This window comes from Ranitomeya imitator, chromosome 1, assembly GCF_032444005.1.
Source record: "Ranitomeya imitator isolate aRanImi1 chromosome 1, aRanImi1.pri, whole genome shotgun sequence".
Taxonomy (NCBI): domain Eukaryota; kingdom Metazoa; phylum Chordata; class Amphibia; order Anura; family Dendrobatidae; genus Ranitomeya; species Ranitomeya imitator.
The window spans coordinates 1,184,943,855-1,184,965,786 of NC_091282.1; the positions used below are offsets into that span (position 1 = coordinate 1,184,943,855).

General features: G+C 44.2%; 1 protein-coding gene across 1 annotated transcript in view; it reads left to right on the plus strand.

Moving 5' to 3' along the window:
- The window catches only part of ABLIM2 (actin binding LIM protein family member 2), a 288,154-nt gene that overhangs the window by 226,270 nt on the left and 39,952 nt on the right, over positions 1-21,932 (plus strand). The window contains exons 14-16 of the mRNA XM_069744770.1: positions 10,237-10,289; positions 16,192-16,330; positions 16,718-16,776. Of these exons, the coding sequence (XP_069600871.1) occupies positions 10,237-10,289; positions 16,192-16,330; positions 16,718-16,776 (251 nt within the window). The remainder of the gene's footprint in view (positions 1-10,236; positions 10,290-16,191; positions 16,331-16,717; positions 16,777-21,932) is intronic.

Below are 21,932 nucleotides of genomic sequence, written 5' to 3' on the forward strand. Positions count from 1 at the left end.
TCCGTTCTGGAGCTCCCTCCTGTGGTTGCTAATGGTATTTTTGTGAGTTCTTCCCTTGGGCTCCCTCTGGTGGTTTCGAGTGGTACTGCTGCTCCTTTAGGTAGCTGTAGCAGCTGCCTTCACTAATCGCCTTGCCTGGGTTTGTTATTTAAACCTGCTCTGGGCTTTAGTCCATGCCTGCTGTCAATGTTCTTGGTTGGATTTGGTTCTCTCCTTGGAATTTTCATATGGCCAGTCCTTGTCTGCAAAAGATAAGTTTTTGCTAGTTTTTGTTTGTCCATTTGTTTGGACTCTATTGCTTTGCAAACATGTTTCTTTTTGTCCAGCTTGTTACTATGTCTTATTCAGGATAGCTGGAAGCTCTGGGAAAGCAGATTTGCCCCTCCACACCGTGAGTCGGTGTGGAGTTCATTTTTGTAAACTCTGCGTGGATTTTGTAGTTTTTATTACTGAATGCACAGTATCCTTTTCTCTCTGTCTATCTAGTTTAGTATTGGCCTCCTTTGCTGAATTCTGATTTCATTTCTTTGTACGTCATTTCCCTCTCCATTCACAGTCAATATTTGTGGGGGGCTATCTTTCCTTTTGGGGGTTTTCTCTGAGGCAAGATAGCTTTCTATTTCCTTCTTTAGGGGTACTTATTTCTTAGGCTGTGAAGAGGTGTCTAGGAGAGTCAGGAACATCCCACGGCTATTTCTAGTGTTGTTGTTAGGATTAGGGACTGCGGTCAGTAGAGATACCACCTTCTCAGAGCTCGCTCCATGTTGCGTTTTAGCCACCAGGTCATATCAGTGTGGCCTCTTAACCATCAGGTCTACCCCAACACATCAGACTTGCGCCTACCATAGAAACCTTCAAAAAGAACCTGAAGACTCATCTCTTCCGACAAGCCTACAGCCTGCAGTGATCCTCAACCTACTGAACAGCCGCACAGCCAGCTCTTCCCTCTCCTAGTGTATCCTCACCCACCCCCTGCAGACTGTGAGCCCTCGCGGGCAGGGTCCTCCCTCCTTATGTACTCGTGTGCCTTGTTATTTGCTCATGTTTAATGTATTTGTCTATATTTGCCCCGTATTCACATGTAAAGCGCCATGGAATAAATGGCGCTATAAAAATGTATAATAATAATAATAATAATAACAGTACAGCAGGCCCGAAATGAATTAAATGCATCTCAAAAGAAGGAAAAGAAAGTTCTGAACCATTTTTTTTTTCTGTGCTCTGTTCTGTCTTTTTTTTCCTCTTGATATCTGGGTAGTGCTGGATATATGCTCTGGTATGGAGGTTCAGAGTTTGTTTTCTCGTGTGGATCAACTTGCTGCAAGACTCCAGAGTATCCAAGATTATAATGTCCAGACTCCGGCTCTAGAGCCTAGAATTCCTACTCCTGATTTGTTTTTTGGGGACAGATCCAAGTTCTTGAACTTTAAAAATAGCTGCAAATTGTTTTTTGCTTTGAAACCCCGTTCTTTTGGTGATCCCATTCAGCAAGTAAAAATCATCATATCCTTACTGTATGGTGATCCTCAAGACTGGGCTTTTGCTCTTGAAACAGGGGATCCGGCATTGATGAGTGTGGATGCATTTTTTCAAGCGCTCGGATTGTTGTATGACGAACCTAACTCAGTAGAGCATGCTGAGAAAACACTGTTGGCCCTGTGTCAGGGTCAAGAAGCGGCAGAGTTATACTGCCAGAAATTTAGAAAATGGTCAGTGCTCACTAAGTGGAATGAAGAGGCTCTGGCTGCTATTTTCAGAAAAGGTCTTTCTGAAACCCTTAAAGATGTTATGGTGGGCTTTCCTACGCCTACCGGTTTGAGCGAATCTATGTCTCTAGCCATTCAGATTGATCGGCGCTTGCGTGAGCGCAAGGTGGTGCACCATATGGCAGTGTCCTCTGAGCGAAGTCCTGAGCCTATGCAATGTGATAGGATTTTGACTAGAGCAGAAAGACAGAAATTCAGACGTCAGAATGGCCTGTGTTTTTACTGTGGTGATTCTGCTCATGCTATTTCTGATTGCCCTAAGCGTACTAGGAGGGTTCCTGGGTCTGTTACCATTAGTTCTGTACAGCCTAAATTTCTCTTGTCTGTTACCCTGATTTGCTCATTGTCGTCCTTCTCTGTTATGGCATTTGTGGATTCTGGCGCTGCCCTGAACTTAATGGACTTAGAATTTGCCAAGCGCTGTGGTTTTTCCTTGGAGCCTTTGCAGAGTCCAATTCACTTAAGGGGGATTGATGCTACGCCATTGGCCAAGAATAAACCTCAGTATTGGACTCAGTTAACCATGTACATGGCTCCAGCACATCAGGAAAATATTTGTTTTTGGGTGTTGCATAATTTGCATGATGTTGTTGTGCTGGGTTTTCCATGGTTACAGGTACATAACCCAGTGCTGGATTTGAGATCTATGTCTGTAACTGGTTGGGGTTGTCAGGGGATACATAGTGATATTCCTTTGATGTCCATTTCCTCGTCCCCTTCTTCTGAAGTTCCTGAGTTTTTGTCGGATTTCCAGGATGTATTTGATGAGCCCAAGTCCAGTTCTCTGCCTCCTCATAGGGACTGCGATTGTGCCATTAATTTGATTCCTGGCTGTAAGTTCCCTAAGGGCCGACTTTTAAATCTGTCTGTGCCAGAGCATGCCGCTATGCGGAGTTATGTAAAGGAGTCCTTGGAGAAGGGGCATATTCGCCCGTCTTCGTCACCGTTGGGAGCGGGATTTTTTTTTGTTGCCAAGAAGGATGGCTCCTTGAGACCCTGTATAGATTATCGCCTTCTCAATAATATCACTGTCAAATTCCAGTACCCGTTACCTTTACTTTCTGATTTGTTTGCTCGGATTAAGGGTGCCAGTTGGTTTACTAAAATCGACCTTCGAGGGGCGTATAATCTCGTGCGTATTAAACAAGGTGATGAATGGAAAACAGCATTTAATATGCCCGAAGGCCATTTTGAATACCTTGTGATGCCATTCGGGCTCTCTAATGCTCCATCGGTATTTCAGTCCTTTATGCATGATATCTTCCGGAATTATCTGGATAAATTCATGATTGTGTATTTGGATGATATTTTGGTTTTCTCCGATGATTGGGAGTCTCATATAAAGCAGGTTAGGATGGTATTTCAGGTCCTTCGTGCTAATGCGTTGTTTGTGAAGGGGTCTAAGTGCCTCTTTGGAGTTCAGAAGGTTTCTTTTTTGGGTTTCATGTTTTCCCCCTCGGCTATTGAAATGGACCCTGTTAAAGTCCAGGCCATTCATGATTGGACTCAACCTACATCTGTAAAGAGCCTTCAGAAATTTTTGGGCTTTGCCAATTTTTATCGCCGCTTTATTGCTAATTTTTCTAGTGTGGTGAAGCCTCTGACCGATTTGACGAGGAAGGGCGCTGATGTGGTGAATTGGTCCTCTGCGGCTGTTGAGGCCTTTCAGGAGCTTAAACGTCGTTTTACTTCTGCCCCTGTGTTGCGTCAGCCAGATGTTTCTCTCCCTTTTCAGGTTGAGGTTGATGCTTCTGAGATTGGGGCAGGGGCCGTTTTGTCTCAGAGAAATTCTGATGGCTTTTTGATGAAACCGTGTGCTTTCTTCTCCAGAAAGTTTTCGCCTGCTGAGCGTAATTATGATGTCGGCAATCGGGAGTTGTTGGCTATGAAGTGGGCATTTGAGGAGTGGCGACATTGTCTTGAGGGAGCCAAGCATCGCGTGGTGGTCTTGACTGATCACAAGAATCTGATTTACCTCGAGTTTGCTAAGCGGTTGAATCCTAGACAGGCTCGGTGGTCTCTGTTTTTCTCACGTTTTGATTTTGTGGTCTCGTATATTCCGGGTTCTAAGAATGTGAAGGCTGATGCCCTTTCTAGGAGTTTTTTGCCTGATTCTCCGGGAGTTCTTGAGCCACCTGGGATCCTAAAGGAGGGGGTGATTCTTTCTGCCATATCCCCTGATTTGCGGCGGGTACTTCAGGAGTTTCAGGCTGATAAACCTGACCGCTGTCCTGTGGGGAAATTGTTTGTTCCTGATAGATGGACTGGTAGGGTTATTTCTGAGGTTCATTGTTCGGTGTTGGCTGGTCACCCTGGGATTTTCGGTACCAGTGATTTGGTGGCTAGATCATTTTGGTGGCCTTCCTTGTCGCGGGATGTGCGTTCGTTTGTGCAGTCCTGTGGGACCTGTGCTCGGGCTAAGCCTTGCTGTTCCCGTGCAAGCGGGTTGCTTTTGCCTTTGCCTATTCCTGAGAGGCCCTGGACGCATATTTCCATGGATTTTATTTCTGATCTTCCTGTTTCTCAGAAGATGTCTGTCATCTGGGTGGTTTGTGACCGGTTTTCTAAGATGGTCCATTTGGTGCCGTTGCCTAAGTTGCCTTCCTCCTCTGATTTGGTTCCATTATTTTTTCAGCATGTGGTTCGTTTGCATGGTATTCCGGAGAATATTGTGTCTGACAGAGGTTCCCAGTTCGTTTCTAGGTTTTGGCGGTCCTTTTGTGCTAGAATGGGCATTGATTTGTCTTTTTCTTCAGCATTCCATCCTCAGACAAATGGCCAAACGGAGCGAACCAATCAGACCTAGGAAACCTATTTGAGATGCTTCGTGTCTGCTGATCAGGATGATTGGGTGACCTTTTTGCCGTTGGCCGAGTTTGCCCTTAATAATCGGGCTAGTTCTGCTACCTTGGTTTCGCCTTTCTTTTGTAACTTTGGTTTTCATCCTCGTTTTTCTTCAGGGCAGCTTGAGCCTTCTGACTGTCCTGGTGTGGATTCCGTGGTGGACAGGTTGCAGCAAATTTGGACTCATGTGGTGGACAATTTGACGTTGTCTCAGGAAAAGGCTCAGCGTTTTGCTAACCGTCGTCGGTGTGTTGGTCCCCGGCTTCGTGTTGGTGATTTGGTCTGGTTGTCTTCTCGTCATGTTCCTATGAAGGTTTCTTCCCCTAAGATCAAGCCTCGCTTTATTGGGCCTTATAAGATTTCTGAAATTATCAATCCAGTGTCTTTTCGTTTGGCCCTTCCAGCTTCCTTTTCCATTCATAATGTGTTCCATAGATCCTTGTTGCGGAGATATGTGGTACCTATGGTTCCCTCCGTTGATCCTCCTGCTCCGGTGTTGGTTGAGGGGGAATTGGAATATGTGGTGGAGAAGATTTTGGATTCTCGTTTTTCGAGGCAGAAGCTTCAGTATCTGGTCAAGTGGAAAGGTTATGGCCAGGAGGATAATTCTTGGGTTGTTGCCTCCAATGTTTATGCTGCCGATTTGGTTCGTGCTTTCCATTTGGCTCATCCTGATCGGCCTGGGAGCTCTGGTGAGGGTTCGGTGACCCCTCCTCAAGGGGGGGGGGGTACTGTTGTGAATTCCGTTCTGGAGCTCCCTCCTGTGGTTGCTAATGGTATTTTTGTGAGTTCTGCCCTTGGGCTCCCTCTGGTGGTTTCGAGGGGTACTGCTGCTCCTTTAGGTAGCTGTAGCAGCTGCCTTCACTAATCGCCTTGCCTAGGTTTGTTATTTAAACCTGCTCTGGGCTTTAGTCCATGCCTGCTGTCAATGTTCTTGGTTGGATTTGGTTCTCTCCTTGGAATTTTCATATGGCCAGTCCTTGTCTGCAAAAGATAATTTTTTGCTAGTTTTTGTTTGTCCATTTGTTTGGACTCTATTGCTTTGCAAACATGTTTCTTTTTGTCCAGCTTGTTACTATGTCTTATTCAGGCTAGCTGGAAGCTCTGGGAAAGCAGATTTGCCCCTCCACACCGTGAGTCGGTGTGGAGTTCATTTTTGTAAACTCTGCGTGGATTTTGTAGTTTTTATTACTGACCGCACAGTATCCTTTTCTCTCTGTCTATCTAGTTTAGTATTGGAAAAGGGAACCTAAAATATAACGTTTAATAAATACTATTAAAAACTACATGACACAACATATAATGACAAACTCGTGCATTGACCACACAGGTCAACAGGACAAGGAACTGATAAACAGTCCAAAAGAGGAAAAATCAGTAGTCAATTTGGAACTCTACACAGCCTTAAGGGCTTATTATCACAATGTACACCCTGTCCAGTAAAGCAGAGGAACCAAAAATACCAATGTATGCTACTGTTACAGAAAATTTACTTAAGGTTCTCTATAAGGTGAAAGAAAAAACAGCACCGCTATTTATCATCAATGAGAGACCTCAAATACACGAGGACACACATAGAGCTATTGGAACAATCTCACCCAAATGTGGCACTGCAGCATACTGAAATGTGTTCCCCATGTCAAGGTAAGAGTCCCATGGATCAAATTCCGTCCATCTAGGATCCGTTGGACTCCAAGACCACCTCCTGCGTTAAAGACCACCTCCCTACGCGTTTCATCTCAGGGAAGAATCATCAGGGGATAAGGCAGTCAGTATGTGGTCAGGACTTGATGGAGTGCTCAACCGAGACAAAAAAAATCTCCAGGGAGCCTCTCATCAATCCACACAAAAATGGTGTCTCTTTTATATGGTACTCCTATCAGGAAAAATGCCTATTCATCCAGAACAGCTGAAATTGAGCCAATCAGTCCTGGGCTTACAACCCACACACAGCGGTCCGACTAACCTCATTGGTGAATCAGGGTCAGTGGCGGCGACCCTCATTGGTGAATCAGGGTTAATGGCGGCGACCTGAGTTCCACGTGAGACACACACCAACAACGGTCTGTGTCAGGTGCACTTCCGTATTCCAGTGAAGGACGCGCACCTCTGACTCATAGCGATGAGTCATTGTCATGCGCAGAGACTCTGGAACGCAAGCGGCATGAGTCACAACCATGCGCCTGGAACGCAAGTAGCAGCAAATACATCTCTGACTGGGCGCGCACCTATGACTCAGCGAAGTGAGTCACAGCCATCACCTGGGATACACATGGAAGGGCGTGGATCACACCATGACTCATACAGATCCCAGGTCCACAGCTCAACGCAAGATGTGCTCAATACCCTAATGGCAAGGCATTCACCAGTAGCCGAGATTTATGCAAACAGCGCTCACCCGCCGCTTCTAAGTTCGAGCCCACCCAGCATATCAATGTGCACACCCACCTATTCAAAAAATAAAATTCAATTGGCATCAACAAAAATTCTATCCCCTTAATCTCTTATAATATAAGACACATTATACCATTAAGTGCACCGCACAAAAATGGAAACATCCTGTTATCTGTCTTTTATACTAAGGGGAAAGAAAAAAACAAAAAACAAAGTGCCGCGACTATTTAGTGGGGGGTACACTTAATCAGGGAGGCAGACCACTGAATTTTAGGAAATAAGCACTAGGCTGTTGTGTCTTTTAGAAAAGACACAACAGCCTAGTGCTTATTTCCTAAAATTCAGTGGTCTGCCTCCCTGATTAAGTGGAAAGAGGGGAAAGAAAAAAACAAAAAACAAAGTGCCGCGACTATTTAGTGGGGGGGTACACTTAATCAGGGAGGCAGACCACTGAATTTTAGGAAATAAGCACTAGGCTGTTGTGTCTTTTGGGGCCCAAAATATATGGAGCATCATATGGGGCTCATAATATATGGAGAATCATATGGGGCTCATTATATTTGGAACCTCATATGGGACCCATTATATATGGAGCATTTTACAGGGCCCATTCTGTTTGAAGTTTGGATCAATATACGGGACCCATCATATTCTGTATGGAGCATTATATGGAGCCCATTCTGTATGGAGCAAGGTATGGGGCTCATTATACTGTATGGAGTATTATATGGGGCGCATTATACTGTTTTGAGCATTATATGGGGCTTATTATACTGCATGGAGCAATATAACTGGATCATTATTCTGTATGGAGCAATATATGGGGTTCTTTATACTGTATGGAGCACTATATGGTACCCAAAATACTGTATGGAGCAATATATGGGGCATGTTATTCTGTATGAATCACTATGTGGTGCCCATAATACTGTATGGAGCACTATATAGGGCTCATTGTACTGTATGGAGCAATATATGGGGCTCATAATACTGTATGGAGCACTATATGGGGCTCATTATACTGTATGGAGCAATATATGGGGCTCATTTTACTATATGGAGCAATATATGGGGCTCATTATTCTGTATGGAGCAATATATGGAGCATGTTATTCGGTATAAAGCGCTATGTGGTGCCCATAATACTGTATGGAGGACAATACTGTCTGATTTACAACCTATTGTAGAATGTACAATAGTTACCACTCATGTAATGCAAGAAGTGAAATCTTTGGCATTGTGCTATACCTATATTTCTCTGCTGTATCTGTGCATTATGAATTGTGATATGTGTTAAAGGGGCCACTGAGACTTTTACCCGGGGCCCACAAAAACCTGGAGCCAGCCCTGTATGTACTGCACAGTACCACTTCTCCTATCCTGTTGTCGAAGAGGCGACATTGAACTTTTGGAGAGGTCAATATTGTTTTAGTATTTTCAATATTACTGTGGCCAAATAAAAATAAAATATTAGAAAAACTTTTTAAATTGATTATCCTAAGTAATCCTCTCTCCTCTGGATAGGGCATAACTTTCCAACTGCTGGAGATCCGACTGCTGGGACCCCCATGATCCTGAAAATCGGAGCTCAGTAGAGCATCATGTAAATGCAGCTATGGTCGATCACACGCACTGTGGCGGCATTCACATGTGGCTCTTCAAATATCTCCTTTTAGGAGAGTGAAGGACATGACAAAGTAAAGCCAAATTCACTGATCGGAACGAGGAGTGTTATAGTTTGTGGGCTAGAGGGGTTTGTGTGGCACGGCTGCTTTTTTGTCCCAGTCCAGCCCTGGGTCTGAGTCAGTCTGTTGCTGAAAATGTCCTTGTGAATAAGCGGAAAGTAGGAGTTTAATATTAAGCCTAGTGGCCAGTGTAAAATTTGCAAGATCTCAGACTTTTTTTTATTATATATGAAAAATAAAAAAAATTGATTTTTTAAAATGCATTTAATATTAAAACCTGATTGAAACAATAAAATTCCCTTAAAATCTCATCAGGACCGCCTTCTGTTAATTCTCGCTCTTTGGTACCCAGTGTGTCCAGAGACATTACTGGATAGCCCACAAGTTTAAATGAGAGAACTACTTCTTTACCCTCCAGTGTTGCCATGTTCTCCGGCCAATAACAGATAGGTTCCTTGTAATTTCTCGAAAAAGCTCAAAAAGTCCAACCAACTGAACCTCTGTGATTAACTTGGTTCCACAGATGTAATAAGAGTGCACGATGTTCATCTGATCCACCATCTTTTATCCCTTGCGATCATGGGGTTCATGGTGGCCGTTCACATTAATGGGTGGGAAAACTCACATTGTGATATATGCATACTAGAAAAATGGCCACGTGGGAAAAGTGCCCACACAGAAAATTGTCTTCACACAAAAATGTTTGCATATTATAAGGTGATGGGTAGAGTTGACCAAAAAAATTCACAGGACCCTGGTCCAGTGACCATGTTAGTAGTCCGTGGCCGCTGGATCAGAACCCTGCGAAGCTCATTCTACATGTGGAACCTCTTCTGAATTGTAGGCCCCATGAGGTCAATCATGCAGGCCTTACTAATCAGAAGAATCCACAGGAGATGACCTGGGCAATAGGAGGTTTGCCGCCTCTGGTCTGGTGGTCACTGGACCAGGATCTTAGAAATCTTTTTGCTCAACTCTAGTGGTGTGGTTTGTTCTGTGTGTAATTTTTATGTGGGTTATTTTCCTTTGTGTTTGTTTCTGGTTACTCCATGTAGTGTATGGATACAGGAGGTCCGCCAGAGCCATTTTTTCAAAGTGTTTGCCCAGTCAGACACCTAGAGGGATCCCGATCTTTAACATCCATACACCCTTGTAGGATGTTTGGAAAGAAGACACCAATTACAAACCTGTTACATCATTGTCCACCATAAGGCCATATGAATCAGTCTCTATTTGGTTGTAGTGCAACTAGATTCCAAACTGAAATATGATTTTACTACTTTTCAGTTTTACGCGGCTAAATCTGCTCACCTGCAAAAACATCATATACAGTGTATTAACAAGCATTCATATGTCAATTGCAGTTTACTAAAACTGTGGCTGAAAAGCGACTTCAAGCATGGAGGCCTTTTCCTTATTCCTACACAAAGCTGGTTATATAACATCACAATATGCTTGAAGACCCCGCAGAAGACCCGTCTCACAGCCCTGGGGGTGTAGTTCTTCAGATTTATTGAATAATGATTTTCCTCATTTTTTCATTACAGCTTCCAGGAGATCCATGGGGGAGGAAATCAACATGGATCCAGATAGCGGAAAGGTAACATTGGGCCAGTTGTCATGTCAGGTGTACAATTCAGGGCAGGGGCAGTGTCCGAATGTTACTAAGAGCTATAGGTTTTTACTAAAGCAAATAGTAGAGTCCCATGTAAGGCGTTAGATCCTCCAGTAATATGTTGTCACTATATTTGTATTACGTTTATATAAATGTAAAAAATTGTGCAACTTATGGGGAAAAAAATTCTTGTGACCACGCTCGTTACTTGGACGAGTATCATGTGGTGCTCGAGAACATGCTTGAATCCCCACCTTTCATATTATGCGGCTGTTTTTCAGCCACTAAATATGCAGCAATTACCTGCCATAAACAGTAATGTCGTAGCCATGTTGGCTACTAGCATTGCTATGATTGTCCAGCTGCATCACGTCATTAAGTCTATATAAGACCCGGTGATTTAAGGCTCACCACATTGTACCTCTAAGGCCAGTTTCACACGTCAGTGTCTCCGGTACGTGAGGTGACAGTTTCCTCACGTACCAGAGACACTGGCACACGTAGACACATAAAAATCACTGCATCTGTTCAGATGTCAGTGATTTTTTGCGGACCGTGTCTCCGTGTGCCAAACACGGAGACATGTCAGTGTTCGTTGGATTCGTATTACACGGACCCATTAAAGTCAATGGGTCCGTGTAAAACACGTACCGCACACGGACGTTGTCCGTGTGCAGTCCGTGTGCCGTGCAGGGGACAGTGCTACATTAAGCGCTGTCCCCCCCACTGGTGCTGAATCCGCGATTCATATCTTCCCTGAAGCAGCGTTTGCTGCATAGAAGATATGAATAATAGTGTTTAAAATAAAGATCTATGTGCAATCCCGCCCCCCCACCCCCTGTGCGCCCCCCCACCCCCTGTGCGCCCCCCCACCCCCTGTGCGCCCCCCCCGCTGTTCTGAAAATACTCACCCGCCTCCCTCGTTGGCTGTCGCTGCTTCCTGGTCCTGGTCCTGGACCCCTCCCATAGGGGTGGAGCCGCATATTCATGACTGTAATCGGCGGCCCCACGTGACCGCATACAGGAGAAGATGCGGCCAGACCAGGAAGCAGCGACAGCCGACGAGGGAGGCGGGTGAGTATTTTCAGAACAGCGGGGGGCGCACAGGGGGTGGGGGGGCGCACAGGGGGTGGGACGGCGGGGGAAACAAAGATCTTTATTTTAAACACTATTATTCATATCTTCTGTGCAGCAAAGGCTGCTGCAGGGAAGATATGAATCGCGGCTTCAGCACGATGCAGGGGACAGCGCTAAACTTTAGCGCTGTCTCCTGCACGGTGCGTGTGGTACCCAGTGGGCACACGGGCGGCACACGTGTGCCGCACGTGTGCCACACTGATGTGCCACGTGAGCACACGGACACACGGACACGGATAACTCCAGTACCGATTTTATACGGTACTGGAATTATCTGGACGTGTGAAACCGGCCTTAGAGGCATCTAGGCAGAGTTTATATTGCCTTAGAGTCCTTGCTACTGAATCTTTTAACAAAAAGTGCTTTTCATGGTTACATCTATTCTTTTCAAATACTTACCTGTTACCTGTATTTAGTGTAGGGATAGCTGCTGGAGAAGGGATCTTAGTGCATTAGAGGCCTATAGGCAGGGTTTATAGTCATACATTCCTTGCTCAAAAACCTAAAACCAAAATCCCTTTTCAGGGCTACATGTATTATATTTTATTACCTATTGATACTGCTGTTAGCTGCACTTAGTGTAGGGAAAGTTGTTGGAGAATTGATAGTTTTGCATTAGTGGCATATAGACAGGGGTTATTGCCTGACAGTTCTAGCTGCTGCAACATAAAACCAGCCGTTAGCTGCATTCTGTGTTAGGAAAGCTTCTGGACGAGGCATAGTTTTTGATTAGAGGCATATAGGCAGGGTTTATTGCTTTACAGTTCTTCTATAGATATACTGCTGCAGCCTAACTACGTTGTTATGGGACTCATGCTGATGTAAGGCAGAGATGGCACACCAGAGAAATGGGGTACCGAGTACCGCAGGACGGCCTCCGCTATAAGGTTGCAGAAGGCCTCAGTGTCAAGCTAGGAAAGCAGTTAGGATATGCAAGCATTTAGCACTCTGTGTACTTTCTTCTTCCATTTCCACCTGGTCCACATGCATAGCTTCTTCTTCTTTAATTGTGAGCAAGTGTTTGAGTACACACAGAATTGGGATGGTTATGCTGATCATGGTATAATATCCGCTCACCTTGTAGAATCTCACATATGTCGGTTCTTATGTGCAGAGGCTGAACAGAATACTGATGGGCATTTTGTAGCTGGTATTCCACTACTGCTCTCTACCTCTCACAAAGCCTTGAACAGTACATGTGTAATGTAAAGTTTCAGTGTGTGGTTTCTTCGCTCACCAGTCGGTGAACTGGCACTTGAAGTTGCTGCTGCAGCACTACCAGACCGGCGGCAACTGTAGCTAACTTGCGAAAATAAGCTCACACGTGTTGTACCTTCACAAGTAGCTTAGGTAAATATGGGCAGGTTTTCATAAACCTCTGAACCACTAAGTTGAGCAAGTAGGCCAAACATGGTACCTGTGTAAGCTTGCCAAGCTTCAGAGCCTCTACCAGGTTACTGCCAATTTCACACACGACCATGCCTCATTGTAGGATAAGCGGCGAGAGCCACAGATCTGTTTCATCTGTTATACCATTCCTCAACTTTGCCAGGATTTGCTGTTTGTCACCTAAACAAATTAGTTTCAGCAGAGCCTGTTGCAGCTTTACCAAGGCAGTTTTGCAGTTCTTCCAGCTTGACACTGATGTAGCTGATGTGCTCCGGGTTGACAATTCGGAGAAGGAGGATGATTATGAGGAAGGGTGCAGGAACTGGTATAGGAGGTGGAGAAAACCCTGATGTAACTAGGGACAACAATCCTCATTGTCGGTAGCATGTGTGCCATCCCAGGGTGCAGCTCGGTCCCAACCTCCGCATGGTGCACCCAGTGTGCCTTCAGGGAAATGTAGCATTTCTGGCCACAAGCACTTGTCCACTTGTCGGTCGTTAAGTGGACCTTCCCAGTAACTGCGTTGGTCAGGGCATGGGTGATGTTATGGTACACGTGCTGGGGATGGCAAGCCGGTAAAATAGTGGCAGCTGGGGACCGAGTACTGAATGATGGCCGCAGCCATGAGGTTGAAGAAAGCCTCTGTGTCCACAAGCCTAAACAGCAACATTTCCAGGACAAGCAGTCTAGAAATGTGTCCAGGACTATAAGGCAATCAACCCTGCCTATATGCCTCTAACCCTAAATTACTCCTCATAGATCAACTCTCCCTACACAGAATGCAGGTAACAGTGGTATCACTGGCTGACACAGATAAAAAAGGGCATATCTGCAAGAACAATATATGGGCCCTTTGCACCCCAAGAGCTCCTAAAAATGCTAAATTGCACTTTTTTGGAGGTAGAAATGGGACCCCTTACCTCTTGAGCCCCTTTATACTCATTACTCGAATCAAGCCCGTCCAAGCGTCCAACCAGCTCGACTCGAGTATCGAGCACTTGAGCATTTTAGTGCTTGCTCATCACTAATAATAACCTTATCTTCTCCCGATAACCTTAACATTAAGTACAAATATCCAAAACGATGCACTGGATGTTATCATATGTGCAGCAATTGATCGGTCCTTGTAATGGATTGTAGGTCCACCACGACCACCTGCAGAATCACATTTCAAATTTTATTATTGGGGTTTTTTGGTCTCCAATGTTCCATTTTTGCCTTTTTTTGTTTACCACTTCCCTTTTTCCACAATGATCTCTAACTACATCTCACCAGTAATTAGAGATTAGTCACCTTGGCCTCATTGCCTCTATTCCTGCTTCCCCATCAGTTACAGCTACAGTACTGTGAAAGTTTTAGACAATTGTGGAAAAATGCTACATAGTAAGAATGGTTTCAAAAATAGAAGTGCTAATTATTTATTTTAATAAATTTAACAAAATCAAAGTGATTGTGACTCCTCTTTGCCTTCAAAAACAGCATCAAAGCATCATCTCTTTTAGGTATACTTGTACACAATTTTTGAAAACACTCGGCAGGGAATTTATTCCAAACATCTAACCACTAGTGATGAGTGAATGTGCTCAGGTAACGTGTTATCAAGCACGCCCAAATTACTCGGTTAACACCAGAGTATGGTCAAATAACACGTTATCTGGGCATGTTCGCTCCTCACTACTAACCACACATCTTCTGTGAGTGTAGGCTGGTGCAAATCCTTCTGTGTTTTCAAGGATTTTCACAAGTGACATCCAAACAAGATGATGTGGTTAGTTCTCAAAGATGTTTGGAATAACCTCGCTGACGAGTCAAAAACTGTGTTCAAGTGTACCTAGAAGAATTGATGCTGTTTAGAAGGCAGAGGATGGTCACGCCAATTATTGATTTGATTAAGAGTTCTGTTTAGTTCTGTTCATTTACTTTGAGACTGAAGGATTTGCTCAAGCCTACACCTACAAAAGATCTGTGTTTCGTTTTCCAAGATGTTTGGAACCTAGAAGAATCGATTAGTTGATGCTGTTTTGAAGGCAAAGGATGGTCATACGAAATACTGATTTGATTGAGGCTTTTCTTTTGATCATTCACCTTACATTTTGTTAATTGCTACCCTACCCGTGCTCTTGGTTCTGCTAATGACCTGAGGTTAACATCCTCAATAATCAGAACCTCCCTCTCCCGTCTCCAAGACTTTTCACGTGCTGCACCAATTCTTTGGAATGCACTACCCAGGTTAATACGATTAATCCCCAATCCCCACAGTTTTATGCATGCCCTAAAAACGCATTTCTTCAGATTGGCCTACCGCCTCAACGCATTAACCCAACTATCTCTGTGTGGCCCATTCAAAAAAACTTAAACCAAAATCAGGTTCCTCACATCATGTTCTCATACACTTTATGCAATTAATAGCCCTCTGTGTCTGTACTGCTACATACTTAGGCTGTTAACTGGTTCATGCTGCTTTACATGAACACCCGAGCCTTACACTATGGCTGGTCCGAATAACTAAAGCAATTGTCACCATCCACCTCTCGTGTCTCCCCTTTTTCCTCATAGCAAGCAGGGCCCTCATTCCTATTGGTATCTGTTTTGATCTGTGTTCATTGTTATGCTGTAATGTCTATTGTCTGTACAAATCCCCTCTATAATGTAAAGCGCTGCAGAATATGTTGGCGCTATATAAATAAAATTATTATTATTATTATATTATTAATTGCTCACAGATAAACCACTAACTGTCATAGTTCCAACCCACACGGTTCCCAGTGTGTCTAGGATTCAATTGCTGACAACTTGGCCATCAAATCTGGTACAGGGGCGTGCTGAGCTGTCAGTGTGCTGATTGACAGCTTGACTATCCCAGTCTGAAACTGGGAGGTGTCGGCTGTCTCCAAGTGTTCATTGTCCCAGGTGATTACCATGCTACTTAACTGAGCTGCTTCTCCCAGACCTCTGCCAGACATACATTCAGCTTGTGAGGTTTGTTCTCCTGTGCCTTGAGTTCTGTATGCTTGATCTTTTGATGCCTGACCTTGGACTTCATTCTGACCATCCGAGTGTTTAGCCCCTTCTTCTCTGATCCGTTATCCTCCTGTTATTCTGACCTTGGAACATTACCTGACCACGCTTTTGTCTCTTCCTTCTGTTTATGACGTACTCTTCTGGCTTCTGACCTTGGACTTCTTGACCATTCTGACTCACGACTTGACTGTGAGAAGTGACTAGCGTCACACTAACATTTCTATTTCTGAAATCATTCTTACTCTGCAACATTTTTCCACACCTGCCTAAAACAATTTCACGCTAATATGTGTCTAGATGAAATCATTCTAATTGACATCTAATTGACTTATCCCCTTAGATTAAATCTAGTTGGCTGAATCTCAAAGGAGACATGGATGGCCATAGTAACTCACCAGAGGCAGACACACGATCACTTTGCCTAAGTTCTGGAACCTACAGAGATTTTTCCCAGAGGAATCCAGGGGAGCCATACTCTCGTAAGTGGTTTTATATTCTTCTTAGATGCATCAATCGCCATATTATCATGAGGTGGACATAAAGTTGTAGTGGATTTTTGCATCATGACATTATTTTTTTCTTCATGCAAAAAAAAAAGTGTATATATTTTCTTGTATTACCGTACCTAACAACATGGTGCTGTTGAGATAAAGAATGCTTATACCTGATACAAAATATAGAGCACTTTAATTGAAGCAGCAGCGAACTCTAAAGAGCCACCCAAAGAATGGACTGTATAGAATGAGCAGGATTTTGTCTTTTTTTTTCTCTTTTCTTACAGGACTTAAAATATATAAAATGACATCCTACTTGTGTATCGCTTATATGTGAAGACATAATTTATTTTCTTGTATTTTGGTATATAGGGTTACCTTACTCCAAGTCTGCATCCCTACCTGGATATGGGAAAAACGGCCTAAATCGAGTGAGTCAAAATGAACAATATTGTATCTGTTCACACATTTATTCCAGGTTAGCTGTATAGAATCCATTTCACAACCATACTTTCTTTCCCATATTAGCTATGACTGACTGTATTGTCAGAATATATCATTTGTCCGTATTTTCAGGTGCAGAATCATCATTCGATACCTGATTTGGTAGTTTACATGCATTAGAGCAGATCTGTCATCAGCTATTACATTGCAAACTGCTTACATTATTAAGTGGCTCTTGTAGACCTTATGAGGCTGGTGTACTTACTTTGAAAATCCATGACAGAAAGTTTTCAGGTGTAATATTGAGAAAAGCATCTTTTGAGTCTGGGCACTTTCACGCTGTGTTTTTCCCACTTTCAGTGGCATTACATCCAAACCCCCCTGCAAAATGGGATTCGTGCGTATGCGCCAGTGGGGCCATTGACTGTAATGATGCAGACGGAGTCAACCGTGTACTCTGTTATGCATCATTACTCTTAGATAAAAGGTGCCTGTGACAGTGGAGACTCTTTGACAAGTTTTTTCCCACCATCAACATTTACAGCATGTTGATTAGGTATGCCATTACCGACTTGCGGTTCGGTTACATTACACGATCTCAGATGTACATGCCTGCTGATTGGCAGTCATTTAATAACCTGTTGAGACTGTGCACACTGAACAGTTGATAATAGATCGTTCTGTGTGCATAGACTGTCATTATTCTCAGCAGCAACTTCCATAAAGATTTCTAAATATGTGTGTAGTTTAGTGGCAGTGCATTAAAAAAACACAGGTATTGTTTCCCCCTTCATTGGTGACATTGGAAGAGCATTGAATTGGTCGGCATTGCTCTTTTTCACACATTGGTAGGGCATTGAGTTGGTCCGGCATTATTTACTTTAAGCTGAAGTTGGAAAGAGGAAGAGGATGGCTTCTACAAATGGATAATGATCCTAAACACAAGTCAAAATCCACAGTAGATGACCTCAAAAGGCACAAGCTGAAGGATTTACAATGGCCTTCACAGTCCCCTGATCTGAACATCATTGAAAATCTGTGGCTAGGGGGCGTGGCCTAGCACTCAATGTGAGCGAACAGCTCCTGTGACCTCTCCACTGCATTGCTTCATTTATCCTGTTCAAAGTCCCTCCGGAGTGCTGATAACGATCTGTGCTGGTGGTGGTGGGAAGTGGAGGCAGACCCCCGACACGCTGTGCTGTGGTGACCCGAGGACATGGTGAGGAGACGCCAGCAGGACGCGAGGATAGGAGCTGGGAGCCGAGCTGAAGGTGGAGCTGAGAGCATGGAGGCAGCTGAGAAGGCAGACGCTGCAAATGCATCTTACGCACGGAGACTGGAGATAGCAGCCAAATTTGAGAAGTTTGCGAGGCTGGAAGGAGCAGCAAAGGTGATGGCTGAAGGGGGAAAGGAGGAGACTGAGGAGGAAAAAGACTCAGAGGCTGATTCGGTACAGGAGGGGTTAATGGGTGAGGATGAACAGTGGGAAAAGAAGAGTGTGGTGCAGGAAGACGCTGAGGAGCCGGTTATAGGGGAGCCCACATTGAAGGATGTATATGACTTGGTTAGATTCTGTAAGACTGCACTGACAACCCTTACAAAGAGAGTGGATGGGGCTAAAGAAGAAAGGTCCAGCATGAAGGCAGCCATAAATAAAACTGACACCAGAGTGGGGGCAGTGGAGGAGAGAGTGAGTGTCCTGGAAGACCAACTCTCTAAAATGCAGAAGTCTCACACTCAATGTTTGCAGAGATGTGCTGCCCTGGCTGATAAAAATGATGACTTGTAAAACCACTCAAGGCGGAATAATGTGAGATTAGTGTGAATCCCCGAGAAGGTGGATGGGACGGAGATCCTACAGCGTTTATTGAGGACTGGCTCCGCACTAAAATTGGCGCCGATAACTTGACCAAACTTTATGTGGTGGAGAGCGCACCGCGTTCTCATGAGACCCCTCCCGCCGGGATCCCCCCCCCGTACTATCCTTGCTAGGATCCTTAATTATAAAGACAGAGACATTATATTAAGGAAAGCAAGAGCGGCTTTAATGGCCAAAAGATTTCCATTTATCCTGATTACTCGGCCGAGGTGCAAAAGCAGAGGACGCAATGGTGCAGTAAAGAAAAGACTGAGAGACTTGGCTTTGGTTTATTCTACCTTATATCTGGCAAAGCTCAGGGTTGTGACCCTGGGAACAGTGCATTTTTCCAAACACCGGAGGAGGCCGCAAAATGGCTTGACTTAAACAACAAGCGGCTCCAGGCGGATAAGGGCAGAGTGGAGTGAGCTGAGTGAAATGCCTCACTGTGTTGTGTTGTTCTTTGACAAGAAGAAACTAAAAGATGGTGCTGTTATATGGAGGTTTCTGGTTCCTGCATATTAATCGATATGGACTGTGGAGGGACTGATTGGAGTAATAATGTCTATATGCATATGCGGAGGAGGTGTGGAGGAGTTTTAGATAGATAGTGGTTCAGAGGTAACGTTTATAGGGTAGCTAGACGTTAGAGTACCCTCTCTCTGGTAAGAGGGAAAAATACAACGGGAGAACTGTTATGGTTTGTTGGGTTACTGTATATGTGGGGGGGGAAGGGGTTAATTGTTTAGGGAAGAGTTTTATTGCATACGGAGAGCTCAAGATATTTTCAAGGGTCGGGAACTTGCATGTATAGAATTGTATGATGAGTGATAGAATTAAAATCCTTAGTTGGAATGTAAGAGGACTGTCAGAGGGAACACGAAGAACGGCGATCATGGAATATGCTAGGAAGGGGAGGCCGGATGTTCTATGCCTCCAGGAGACTCATTTACTACGGTAAAAGGTGGAGGTGTTGAAGAGGATGTGGATTGGGAGAGTATTCTTCATATGCTAGAGGGGTCTCTTTATTAATAGGAGCGTCTACGCCATTTGAAGAAATTGAAAGCCATGTTGATAGTGAAGGACAGTATATCTTTGTTGTTTGTAAAATTTATGGGCAATCACTATGTATAGTAGCTATGTACATACCAGCACCATACAGCGGGAAAAAGTTATGTGATGTTATGGAATTATCTAAGCGAGGTACGGGATTACCATTACTGATCATTGGTGATTTCAATGATATTATAGATGAGGGGTGGGACAGACATAAACAGTGCAGGTAAAAGTATTAGGCAATTGACGGCATTTGGAAATTATATTAAAGAGATTGGAATGAAGGACCTGTGGAGAGTGAGAAATGAGAATGCGGTGTGCTAATCTTGTTATTCTTCGACGCATGGGTCTCTCTCACGAATAGATATGGCACTGGGAAATGAGCTAATGACACAACTGGTCTGTGTAGTGGAATACCTCCCAAGGGTGATTTCGGAACATAAGCCCATAGAATTGTCTATTAGACCGATAGGGGGAAGATTGGGAAGGGAGTTGGGTGAAGTTGAACCCGCTATGGCTGGAATATATTAATATGAATACTATAAAGGAAGAATTGGAGGAGTATTGAAAGATTAATGAAGGGAGTTGTTGTGAATTCTGCTCTTGGGTTCCCTCCAGTGGTTGTAGGTGGGAATGCAGTTGTCTCTGAGTCGCAGACCTGGCCAGGTGTATCTGCTGATTACAATTCTGACTGGGATATTTAGGTGTGCAGGATTCATTAGCCCTTTCCAGTTGTCAATGTTCCTTGTGAAGTGTTGGATCACTTTCTGGCTTCTCCTGCTAGCTGCCAAATTCAGCAAAGATAAGTGTTTGTTTTTTTGTGTCTGTGGCACACTGCTGTGTGCTTGTTTTTGTTTGTATTCCTGCTCTGATTGTAGGATTCGCTGGAGTTGCAGATATACGCTCCTACATCTTTAGTTAGATGTAGGAAGTTTTTGTATATTCTGCTGTGGATATTTTTGAAGGGTTTTAATACTGACCGCACAGAACTCTGTCCTATCATGTCCTATTTAGCTAGAGTGGCCTCCTGTGCTAAATCCTGTTTTTCTGCCTGTGTATGTTTTTTCCTCTCCGACTCACCGCCAATATTTGTGGGGGGCTGTCTATCCTTTGGGGATCTGCTCTGAGGCAAGATAGTATTCCTATTTCCATCTTTAGGGGTATTTAGTCCTCCGGCTGTGACGAGGTGTCTAGGATTGTTAGGTACACCCCACGGCTACTTCTAGTTGCGGTGTTAAGTTCAGGATTGCGGTCAGTATAGTTACCACCTTCTCCAGTGAAAGTTCTCATGCTGCTCCAAGGTCACCGGATCATAACAGGGAGTGCAGATAGTCGGGTGGTGTGGGACGCTATGAAAGCGGTCCTAACGGGTATCTTGTTTCGAGAGATTTCCAGGTGTAGGTCGAAATCTAAGCTAGAAGATAGGGAAATAATAGAAACCTTGGAGAAGGTAGAGAGGGATATGGTACTAGACCCGTCAGCAAAAAATCAGAGTAGGTTAAGGGGTGCACAGGAAGAGGTTAATAAGGTGTATTTTAGGAGAGCGGAGAGGAGGAGGGCCTTCCAGAAAACGCTATTTTATGATGTAGGTGAAAAAAGTGGGGCATCTGTTGTCAGTGGTGGTGGCGGCGCAGAGGGAATCGTTTTATGTATATAAATTGAAGACTGATGAGGGAAGGGAGGTGGGGGACACAGAGTATTTTGTGGGAATTTAGACGATTCTATAATCAGTTATATTCATCGGGATTGGGGGACTCATTGGGAGACATAGAGGGTTTTCTTCTGGAAGCAGGGCTCCCGAGTATTAAAGACAGTGATAGGGGGAGACTGGAGGTGCCCATAACAAAAGAAGAGATTGAAATGGCTATTATATCTATGGCTAATAATAGGGCCCCGGGGGCAGATGGTATCCCGAGTGAAATTTACAAACAATTAATTGAGATGGTAACACCCAGATTGCAAAAGGTTTTTGAAGAGGCTCTTCGTTAGGGTGAATTACCAGTGTCCATGAGGGAGGTGGTGGTGGTGATCATTCCGAAAGAGGGAAGAGACCCGGGGTTGGGGGAATCTTATAGGCACATCTCGTTGCTGACGGTAGATGTAAAGAGGGTGGTTCAGGATCTTGTTCATCCTGACCAATTTGGATTTATGCCAAATAAGTCTACAGTGATTAAATTGCATAGACTTTTTCTTAATTTGCAGCTGCCGTCGGACAATAGGGGCAGTAGG